Consider the following 12,016-nt stretch of genomic DNA (forward strand, 5'->3'; position numbering starts at 1 on the left):
GGCGTTGCTACAGTTTGGTTACTCACTGCACACAAGCTAGAGTAAGAGGTAGGCATAGAAGGAGCTGGTGTAGACAATGGTGCCATCCACTGAGAAGAGAGCGTGAAGGTGAAGCTGGGTGGTGTGGATTGCTGCAGGCCAGCTGCGGACCAGAAACAGCCTACTGTGGACATTTACACGTGCTTTATTAGAAAAGGCATGCAGGAGCAGTGCCATGTCAGAATGGGTATTGAAGGAAGCAGAGTCAGGCAGAAGAAGTAGGTTGGCAATATACGCAGAGCAAATGCCTCTGTCTTTCCACTGGGATCCTTACTCAGAACGGCATTCCAGAGTCGTCCCAAGACAGGCAAGGAAGGTAGGACTCTCTGTCATTTTCATCAATGCTGGTCTAGGATGGAGTCTCGACTTTGGGCAAAGTGGCCCAAAGCCATTCCATAACATAGCACAGATCTTAGCTCAACAGTTGCCTGATGGTTGTTGAGTGACTCTGTTCCAACAGCTGTAGAAGTATGTCAGTTGTCACAAAGGGCTCTGGGCAGCATGTCACACCATGTACCCTACAGGGGGTGCGGTAAGTAAACCAGCATTTGTTTCTGAGCTCTCCGCTTTCTGTGACTATGAAGAGAGGGTTGGGAAGATGCTTATGAGAGAATGAGAAGACTGTAGAAGCAGACCCCAACCAAATGTAATCAACCCAGTTTTAATAGATACAGAAAGGGCCTGAGAGGTGAAGCAGGTCTATGAACTAAATGCAAGTGTGTATTTATTTCTGTTTCTCTAGAGAGCCAGGGCAAGCAGGGCCCTTATCAGGCCTGGAAAGAGTTCAATCAGACCTTTGCTTTCTGCTCCTCTTGAAGTGGCTGCGAAATCTAGTAGAATCAGAGAGGGGTCATAGCAAATTGACATATTCTGTACATGCATAAAGTGAGTCAGCAAGTGCAGCCAAGGACTGAACCTGGGCAGAATCTAAATTGAGCTGTTTCTCTTTGAAATTTTGTACAGGGCTGGCTTCTGCTTTCTGGCCTCCCTCTTAGCACACACAGCTCACCTTTCTCAAGGCCTCCCCTCCAGTATGATGATGTAACAATTGGCCAGGTTGGCTAGAATGTCTTGGTTGTCTAAGTGCATCTAGGCTTAGGGCTATCACCTCTCATGATTGTAAAGAAGCGCATAGGGGATCCTCTTTGTGATATGAAGTTTTGGAGAACAGAATATATGCCTTTTACTCAGAGGTACATCTGATAGCAGGGATGTCTCCATCAAAACTACTACTAACTTGGCTGGGGAGATGCCTCGGAAGGTAAAGTGCTAGGAATGCAAGTATGAGGACATTAGTCCAGAGTCCCAGTGCTCCAATAAAAAGCTGTGGCTACATAATGCCAGCTCTGGGAAGGCAGAGGCAGGCAGATCCTGGAGGCCACCGGGCAGCCAGTCTGTCTAAATCAGTGAGTGCCAGGTTCAGTAAGAGACCCCATCTCAAAAAGTAAGATGGAGAGGGACAAAGGAAGACACCTGATGTTGATAGAAAGCTACCATTTGCACATGCTTCTACATTCACTGGTAAATACACACACACACATACACACACACACATGTACACACACACACACACACACACACACACACACACACACACACACACACACACACAGCAATGCCCCCCAGACAAAAACAAAACAAAGCAAAACCAAAAAACAGAAAAGCCAAACATAAAACTTGTTCTAATTGCTCATGGACGTCTAACTTGTTTTGTTTTAATCTCTTAAAATATGAACTTCTTCTCTGTTTTTGTTTGTTTGCTATTTTTCCCACTAACTGTATAGCTTTGCTACGAAGGTGAGGTAAACTCAAAAAAAGCTGGGAGTCTGGCTGAGGGCTTCAGGGCCTGTTCATGCTGCTCTTCCTATGCTTTGCATTAGATGGAATTTATATCACTCAGACTCAGGGACTCTATGTTCCTGTGAGATCCGTTGCCATTGGGTGGAGCCTCTGCGGACAGTTTGTAGCATAGCATAACACTAGACGTGAACTGATTTTTTGTTGTTGTTGTTGTTGTTTTCTTGCAGCAAAATGTATCTATGGAGGAAAAGTTCTTGCTGAGGGCCAGCGGATTTTATCCAAGAGCTGCCGGGAATGCCGAGTAAGTTTACCTGTGGTCTATGTCACTTCCGCAGAGGGGACAGAAGATAGCTGTGTTGGTGATCCTCTGTTTGGGGGGCATGTTGGCCTAAGTGCAAAGGATAGAGAGGATATAGCCACTATTTCTGGATGATGAGCTTGCATTCGAGTGGGTAACCTAGCTTGAGAAGCAGTCAATACAGGAAGGCTCTGAAAAGGAAAATGAGATAAGAGCTGCTATGGTGGAGAAGTTGAGAGCTGGCCCTGGGAGGGGGGGGGGGCAGACTGTAGTCAGGATCTAACATATGGAAGCATGATTTTAAAAAGATCCATAGAACAAGTGAGAAAACACTCTCCTGGACTTGACCTTCATAGAGACAAGTGCCCCCAGCAAGTGCATGTAGACATGTCATAGCATAAATGTATTTTGGGGGTCCACTATGACTGCAGTAGATGGGTAATTGGAAGAACACTGGGTTCAGTTGAACAATCATGGACAGGAATTGACTAAGTCCCAACTGGTGGCTATGACAAGCAAGATGGATAAAGAGGAGGGTTTAGGAACTATGTGGACACAGATTGAAGATGCTTATTACATGGTTGGCTTTGGATGCTCAGGCCAAATGCCGATGATGTCAGGGTGCCTGGCATATCAAAGAGAAATCCAGTTTATATCCTTGGCTACAAAGAACAGAAACCTTCCTTGGGTAATTTTAGCAAAAAATGGACAATTGTTTTGCATGCAATACTAAGGCAATTGCAGAGTTTAAAAAAAAATGCAAAAGATTAGGGTGGGGCTTAGAAGAGTCCAGAACTCTCAGAAGTCAAGAAGTAGTAGACACAACAGCCACAGTCTTATATTGAGGAATATGGCAGGCATATCTGCTGCAGTGGATGCCTCCTAATCATATCTATGGCCCTTAAGTTCTAGCTACACATTTAAGTGTTAGGCATAACTTGTCCTATAAATAAAATCCAGCATGTTCAGTAGGGGGAAAACTTGGCTGGGTTGGGAGCTGGTCACTTAGAGGGGAGAAGCCCATTCCCAAGAGAAAACTGTGGTACTGAGTGAAATAGAGTGGGATCATGAGACCCAAAATATGTTAGATGCCTTAATTAGGCAGAAGTTTTATATTTAATTGAGCAAGAGGAGGACCATGCTCTGTGGGGAAGGTGGGTGTGGAGAGCAAATGGAAAAGATGAGCTCAATAGGTTTGGTTGTCTATTGCTATGAAGCCAACTCCCTAAAACACGGTGACTAAAAGCAATACATGAGCCATGTACCCATGTCTGTCCCTCTGTATGTGTGTGTACATTCACAAATGTGTGTGTGGCAGCTACATGTCACCTTGGGTGTCAACCTTGAGGCACCTTCAATCTTGTTTTCTAAGATCCCAATGAAAAAAGAACCCAGATCTCTTCTTTTAGGGGCCTTATGGGAAAAGGCTCTTTCCTGTATCAGGTCTCTTACTGGCAGCATCTTCTGAGGGTTATTCCCCTTGAATTTCATCACTGTGTTCCCCATCATCCCTACGTGCCCAGCATCAGGAAGGCCATAGACTCTGTTGGTCCAGCTAGTTTAGTGAGTACGTGGATGTGGCAGTATGATGGTTAGTTATAAATGTTGGTGTATAAACCTAGAATCACCTAGGAGAAAGCCTCAGTTGAGGAATTATCTAGATAAGGTGAGCCTACGGGTATGCCTGTGGGGATTGTCTTGTTTGTTGATTGACCTGGCTCACTGTGGGCGGCACCATTCCCTGTGCTAGGCCCTGGACTGTGTGTAAGAGTGGGGAAAGGTAGCTGAGCATGGAAGCCAGCGAGCAGGTGGCATGGGGTACACTTGTCTGTCACTCAGCTCTTGGCTGTGGATGCTTCAAGTTCCTGCCTTGACCTTTCTGAAGTGATGGACTATACTCTTTAACTATGAACCAAACAATCCCATTCCTCCTTTATGCTGCTTTTGGTTAGGTGTTTGTCACAGCAACTGAATGACACTGGGTCTGGTATTTGCTGCGGGTTAGGCCTCCTTTGCCAGGGTCAAAGAGTGGGCATGAGTTGCCAATGAGGACTTTTTCCATCTCTTTATCAACCAAGAACCAAGGCCTGGGAGGTGGCATGATCTTCAACCTGAGATAGGTGCATCACAATGGGGCATGTTGAGCACACAGAGAAAAAATGGTGCCTGGCACTAAATCGTCAGTGAACATGAGCTCTTATCTCACATGGCCTAGTCCACCCTCCTTGCATACAAGACAAGACGGCATGGTCTCTGTAAATGGCTTTACTTCTGTGGAGGGCAATCAATTTTAGATTCTGCCTTTGTTTTTCTCTCTTGCCCCAGGGATCAGTGGAATATTTAAAGACTATTCTGCCCACTGTGCTGTGGTCACAGCATAAGCCACAGAACTGACACTCATTAGATGTACCCCTTTTTGCATTTTCAGCAGAAGGCTTTGGTAATTCTCCCAGAAGTCTCCATTGTGCCTATATACTTGATGATGTCAGATACGATCAGAGCAGACACATTTGAGACATATAGAATAAATGGATGTGGGCTGAAATAGTGGCTTATCCCAGTAACCTATGGCATGAAACAGACATGTATACTTTAGTTCATTTTCCTTTATGTTCAAGATTGATAATTTAGAAAGAAATTGGGCCAGAGAACTCTTTGCACAAACAGCATGTGCCATACATGCATGCACGTGTGTTTATTCATAGGAATAATCTCACCCTGCTCTGAAAAGTGATTTATTTATTGACTTTCTATAAATATTAATGAGCTTCTCTGTACACTGGGAAATGAGTCATTTACAATAATATTTAACAGGTAACATTTCTTGTGTACTTATTATATTTTGAGCATTACCTAAGACAGTTAAAACATGTTACCACATTTACATCTAGTAATGCCCCTACAAGGTATGTAGTACACAGATATGGGACTCAGGATTCAGGAGAGTGAGGGGACCAGCTGGAGTCAGAACTGTGTGGTATGGCTGTGTAACTTACTTTCTTAGCTTTTCTGTGGTCACTCCTCAGGCTTAGAATTATTTGTAATAGTTTATGGTTTTGAATTTTAGCAAGGTAGTGGGTTTGCTTCATTTCTTGTTATGTTAAAATACTCTTGATGGAAGCAATGTAAGGGAGAAAGGTTTTTCTTCGCTCACACATGAAAAATATTTTAATTTTTTTTATTCTTTAAGTTTCCCACATGTGACCATGAGTTTTATCCATTTTCAAGCCCTGTTACCTTCTCTCACTCCCTTCCTACTGCTACCATTCTTCTTTCAAAAAGTCCCACTCCTACTTTCATTTCTTTTCATGCATGTGCAGGAACCACAAAGTTGAACTAGGGCTTCTTGCATGAGCATGTGTGGGGAGTTATGTTTGGAACGAGGGGTAACTTATCAGTGGCTACACCACTGAAGAAAATGACACTCCTCTCCCAGCAACTGTTAGATGTCAGTAGTCCTTCAGAGGTGGGTGGGACATCATGGCTCTCTTCCCCATTCCTGATGAAGAGTTGATGAGACTAGTCCTGTGCAGGGCTTCCATTAGGCACAGCTGATGAGTACAACGGCCTTTGTACTCTTTTTGCGGCATACCTTTCCATCCTCCAGCTCCATTCTTTCTGTTCAATCTTTAGTATTCCCTCTAGGCTTATTGTGGTGGAGAAGTCATGACAGCTGGAGCTGATGGGCATATTGCCCCTGTGGTCAGGAGGCAGGGAGTGATGAATGCTGGTGCGGGTCGCTTCCCCCTAATGCAGTCGCTCAAGGAATGGTGCTACCTATGGTTAGGTTGGTTCTTCTCGTCATCTATCTGATCTAGACAATCCTTTACAGGCACTTCTGGACTAAATTCTAGTCACATAAGAGAAGAGAGTCTCCATCTTGTCAGGCTGATAACCAGTGTTAACTAGCACAGATGAATAATTTTACCTTTCAGTGTAACTGGGAACACACAGTCAGTCAGGCTAGGGCAGATTGATTCTTGAACAAAGGAAGGCTCTATAAAAGGCCACAGGAGGATCTGGGGTCAGTATGACCAGAGGATTCTGGGTGTGGATGACACTGGTCTACCCTAAGCAGCCCTTCTCAGTGTTGAATCCCCAGCACTGCATGGCTTCTGCTGTATATAATAGACCCATTTCCCCCCAAGACACCTACGGTGATACTCTAACAGGTACTCTCTTGAGAGAGTAGAGGAGATATTTGCTCAAATAATGACTGTGTTCTTTGCTTCCGATGAGGATTTTCCCATTGATGAGAGGCTGCCTGGACTTTCACCCATTTCTGTTTTATGGGCTTGAATAAGAGACAACTACTGTCTCAGATCCCTTTAAAGTGTCCCCAGAAGTTATGGCATTATTTTTAAATAAAAAATATTTCCTGCTCTCTTTCTCCCTGCCCCTCCCCCTCTCTCTGTGTCTGTGTGTCTGTGAAAACAGGTACACTCAGAATGCAAAGCTGATTGGTCTCCTGGAGGAGTTGTGAGCTAAGTGATGTGGATTCTGGTGACCAAACTCTGGTCCTTCTAAGAGCATCATAAGCTTACAAACAGTGAACTATCTCTTTGGCCAACATGCTATTTTTTTTTTTAGACTGCTTTCTTCTACTTTTTAAAAATTTGAGATTATAACACAAAGATTTCTTCCTTTCCTTCTCTCCCTCCAAACCCTCCCATATACCATTTTTTTTTGCTCTATTTCAAGTCCATGTTCTCTCTTTTTATTGTTATTGCCTGCAGATATGTATATACATATGTTCCTAAATACAATCTGCTCAGTCTGTATAATGTTACGCATATGTACATTTTCAGGGCTGGCCATTTGGTATTGGATAAGCAGCTGGTAGCTGGTGTACTCTTCCATGGGGAAGACTATTTTTCCTGCTCTCAGCACTCCTTAGTTGTTTTAGTCTTCAGAAGAGTGGAGGCCTTGTGCGGATTGCCCCTACTCTCTTTGGCATGTCTGTTGGTGTTGTCTTTATCAGGCTTTTGCTTAGGCAGCCAGGCTGGAGAGACAGACCTTACAGATGCAGCTTTGATGTTACTAGAAGATGCGATCTCACAGCAAACTCCCAACACATCATTTTTAAACCAAGCTGAATGACTCTCCTAACAGTCTTATTTACATTTGACCAATTATCATTTTTTTTTTCAGCAACATTTCTTTAGCACAGTGGCAGTTTTCAACCTGCAGATGTTTATATATTCAATTTGGAGCCTGGTGGGGTGATTTGAATAGAACTTAGAATGTTTACATCTGAACACTGACATGGGTTAGTTACTCTAAAATAGGAAAAATGGAATAATTGTGTTTTCCCACTAACCCAGAACTCAGTGCAGAGGTCACAACGTAACACAGTCAGAAAGATTCAAAAGCGGTAATGACAGTTTTCAAAATAGAGTTGAAAAACATTTCTTCTTGGCCTAAATGGATGTAAGTATACTTACATAACAATAGTGACAGTTCATATTATTTTTAAAATATGCAAATAGATTTGTCTCAGTTTAAACTTTGTATTGAGTCTTACTCATTAAATGTATAAAAGGTTGATTAGAGTCCTCAAGTCGGGGCCAGTGAGATGACTCAGCAGGCAAAAGAACCTGCTTGGCAACCTGAGTTCAGACTCCATAACACACGTAGTGGAAGGAGAGAATTGACTTCTGCATATTAAAAAACATGTAAAAAGAATTGCTGACTTAGGCTGGGCATGGTGGCGCACGCCTTTAATCCCAGTACTCAGGAGGCAGAGGCAGGCGGATCCCTGTGAGTTCGAGGCCAGCCTGGTCTACAAAGCGAGTCCAGGACAGCCAAGGCTACACAGAGAAACCTTGTCTCAAAACAAAACAAAACAAACAAACAAACAAACAAGAAAACAAACAAAAAAAAAGAATTGCTGACTTACAGAATCAGTAGCTAGGGCAAGCAAGCTTCTTTTATAGAAAGAAAGCCTCAAGAAAGATTGCTTTTAAGAAGTCTTCTGTGGAAAAACAAACAAACAAAAAAGAAGTCTTCTGTGGTATTTAAAGTATTGTTTTTATATAATTTCATATGTATAAATATCTAACACATATCCATGCTGAAAAATGTTGTATTTAGAGGGAAAAATGCAAGGAAGCAACTTGAAAATCACATAGAATCTGACCACCCAGAGAGGAGTTCTTTAGCAGTCTGCATTTTGAGAACAGCTTTAATGGTATAGTGAAACTCATATTGATTGTCTTAATTTGGGTAACCCTAGCAGCTGACTCTGCATTGAGGACTCCAGCAAGAGCGATCTGTTCAGGGAATGCTCCCAGCAGGATCATTAGACTGTGGATTCATTAGGTGGGGGATGGGGAGAACCTGAGCAAAGGAAGGATTCAGAGAAATGGCACATATAGCCTGAACCTACTGGACACCGCAGAACATGAATTATACCTTGGAGACTGTTCATTTTGTAGGTATAGGCCTCACATACTATTCAGCCAGGTGCTTTGGGCCATGGACATTAGGGAGGGGGTTGTAGAACTTGAACGTAGTTTCCAGCTTTCTGAATGGATGCAGTGACCCTTGAGCCCTCTCTCAGAGGTGATCCAATCAGTGTTAGGATGTTAGGAAAGCTTGGAGATGGGGGCATAGTTTGGATAAAAAAAAATACTCAGCAGTTCTTCGCCATACCAGAGGGAATGCACTGGAACCAGTATATCACTATGGAATGATGGGATTGGAGTTGCTACTAAGCCATTCATGTCCCTTTCCATTCAGTCCAGTTCCCGGCAGCAAGATGCTTCGCTTCTGTTGCTTTGGAATCATTGGTTTAACTCCAATGCCCGCAGTCTTAGGCCCAGGACTTATTGTTGAGGTAGGTCAGCACCGTCACGTACCCGAGGAACGAGAATAGAATCTGCTGGGGTTAAGAGGACTGAGCATAACAGAAACAGGATCAGTTAGTTATTGAATCTTAGAGACAGTTCCACATGGAATCAGGAGAAAAGTGGGAGTTTAGAAAGAACACTAGAGGGAAAAAATAAAAACATGAGAGAGAATGCTAGGAGCATGGCTGGCTGGGTAGGGAACTTCAAGAAAGAAGAGGAAGGCATGTTGCAGGTATCTGGTGTCTGTGGCTCACTCCATGATGACACCGTGGTAGCAGTCAAACAGGAGTCTGCGTTTCCTATTTATATTTGGCGTTTGACGTCATGGCTGTGCTCATCTCTAGGAATGAGTGTCAATTCTGCCAAACCAGAGAGCTGAGAAGGGGGAGGGTGGACAGAGGAGTAGTGAGCCTCTTGGAAATATAAAACATGCTGTCTTGTCTCTCTTACACTCATGGCTGTGCTGCCTAGTCCTGCCCTACCACCCACCTGTGTTTGTGATTGCCTTTTGCCCTAAAGTGAGACTCCTCTTCTTGGCTGTCTTAAACATCCTGCAAAGGATGCGAGAAAAAAAAACCTAAATTAAGAGTCCCTTCAACCTTTGAAAAGAAAGTAATTGATGGGCTTATTTTAAAAATTCAGCATAAATCTAAATGCAGACACCATTTATGCCAACCAGGAGGACCTTACTTAGTTCAGTGAGGCCGAAAGTGTACATCATCCAAATATTTAACAATGTTATTGTAAATTATGTTATTTGCAGCCAGAGGAAATCTATTTTTTTTTAAGCTGACTGATGCTCTTTCATGCCCACGTACTTTGACTACAGTCTTGGCCCATAAAATCTCTTTCTTATACAATTGTCCAAATTCCCTCAACGTGGCCCCTTCATAATTTCTCCCTGTCTGCGCAGAATCAATTACTCTCTGTAGCACATTACATTGCCTTTATCAAAACACATTTTAGAAGGAATTTCTGTACTGTATTAGCATTCCTAGTTTAGGAATTGTATACCTCATTCCACCTGAATTGTTAAGTTCAGTGCGAACTAGGAAGACACCCAGTCCATGTCTAGTGACAAGGCTTGTGGCCTGTGGAATGCTGGGACTGCTTCACAGAAGCCTGCCCTACACAACATGAGCTGCACAAAGCGAACTATTGCATTTTACGGCACAGAACTCGGTGTCTGACACAGGATGCCTCTGCTGCACTCTGCAGTCAAGCTGTCGGAAATTATCAGCACATCCCTGTGGGCATCCCTTTGCATTAAAAGAGAGAATTAAAAAAAAAAAAAAATGAATAGAACTTGTTGAAACCCAGGCTGTTTCGATACAGAAAGGAAGCCTGCTTTCTCTCCCTGGACTCATGAATTTGGCTTGCAGGATTATACTTCTCAGTGGAATTCCCTAGAAGGCTCTTAGCATCTGGGTGGTTACCTCTGTAAGCTAGCAGTAAGAAGTGTTACAAGTTCCCGGGACTGGCTCCCTATATGAACTAACTCATTCCTGGTCTTTGGCTTCTAGGGTGGAGTCTTGGTAAAAATTACAGAAGCTTGCCCTGCTTTGAACTGCTCTGAAAAGGACCATATTCTTCCTGAGAACCAGTGCTGCAGGGTCTGCCGAGGTGAGCGGGCATGGTGGGGGCGGGGCGGCGGCTTCGGGGTGGGGCTGGCGGTGGCTTAGGCTGGGGAGCTCGGTATGAATACAGCTTGCCTTGCTCACTGCACCCTAGTTTCAGAGACTTGCAGAGCCCCACTTACTTTTCTCTGTCTCAATTGTAAAATGAAGATAATAATAGTATCCACCTCATAAGACTGCTGCGAAGATGAAATGGGAGAACGTGTAATCGCGGAGCAGGAGGCCCAGCGTGTGACAGACACCCTATAAGCAGTAGTTTCTAGATTAAAGCAAATGATAGTTCCTGTAATAACAACCATTACCATCATTATTACATTTTCTTACTGAGTGGGGCCGAACAGTATTCCTTCCTGCCTCACCCACAGGCCACTTTTCCCACAGAATGACTCAAAAATTCAAATAAGTGCCCTTGCTAATTAATTGTTAGGTAGGTATTGTTTTCTTTTTCTGAGTTGTCTTTCTTTACCGAATTTATTCTTACGTCTTCAGTCGTTAGCTCGTGAATTGATTCTTTCCTAAAGTTCTCCCTCAGGGAGAATTCGGTAAGTTAGGAGAACCTAGAATTTATTCAAAATCTTAACACACCAGTCCAGTGAAAATCATAGCCACTATTTCATAACTGTGCCTATCCTAAGCACCTCACGGTCTCCAATACCCACGGAGCTGGAACCTCCCTAACTGAGTTTTGGTGCTTTCTGAGTTAAAGAAGACCCAGAGTCTAACAGTTTAGCTCAGGTCATTTCACACTTAACCTGCCCCCTTTTTCCTTCTCTTTTTCCTCCTCCTTTTTTCCCTAGAAAGCGTTTGCAATATTTTTCTTACTACAAAGTGACTATTTTAGCTCTCACAGAATTATGTCTCCTTAACTCCAATCTCGCAGCGCAAAAAGGAAGCTGGGGGTGTAGGTGTGCGAGTGGGCACAGCTGTGTCCAAAATAGGAACGCTTGGTAGCGGGTCCCGATTGGCTGACTTCATACCCGGCACCTTCGGATGTATATGGAAAATGTCCAGTATTATGAGGTGTCTTTTTCTGCAGTTGTGATTACGCATAGCAGAGTTCTGCTATGTAAGATCTCCTTGCTCTCAAAAACAATAGCTGTAGAATCAGGTACATGGTAACTCTGCCTTCAGCTGATCGGCCCTGACTGAACTTCCTCTGCTTTCCATGACATTTTCCTGGGGAAAATAAGCATCTGCCCACCCTGGATAGGGCACTGAGGACAGACTGAAGGAGTCATTCCACCCAAGCCTAACTTGGTGAACCAATGAGTTTATTGGAGTTACAAGAGCCTGCCTGAGGGGTCGCCCTCTCTGAGCTGTCTAAGCCTGTTAAGTTTCAGGAGCTTTTTAAGTTTTGTGAATTTACTTAACCTCTAGAGTTTCGTGAGCCT

The 12,016-nt window shown here is 43.6% G+C and overlaps 1 protein-coding gene across 2 annotated transcripts in view; it reads left to right on the forward strand.

Moving 5' to 3' along the window:
• The window catches only part of Nell1 (neural EGFL like 1), an 884,393-nt gene that overhangs the window by 263,409 nt on the left and 608,968 nt on the right, over nt 1-12,016 (forward strand). For both annotated transcript variants that reach the window (XM_051148614.1, XM_051148615.1), the window contains exons 10-11: nt 2,067-2,140; nt 10,512-10,611. In XM_051148614.1, coding sequence (XP_051004571.1) covers nt 2,067-2,140; nt 10,512-10,611 — 174 coding nt within the window. The remainder of the gene's footprint in view (nt 1-2,066; nt 2,141-10,511; nt 10,612-12,016) is intronic.

Source organism: Acomys russatus, chromosome 7 (genome assembly GCF_903995435.1).
Source record: "Acomys russatus chromosome 7, mAcoRus1.1, whole genome shotgun sequence".
NCBI classification, from domain to species: Eukaryota; Metazoa; Chordata; class Mammalia; order Rodentia; family Muridae; genus Acomys; species Acomys russatus.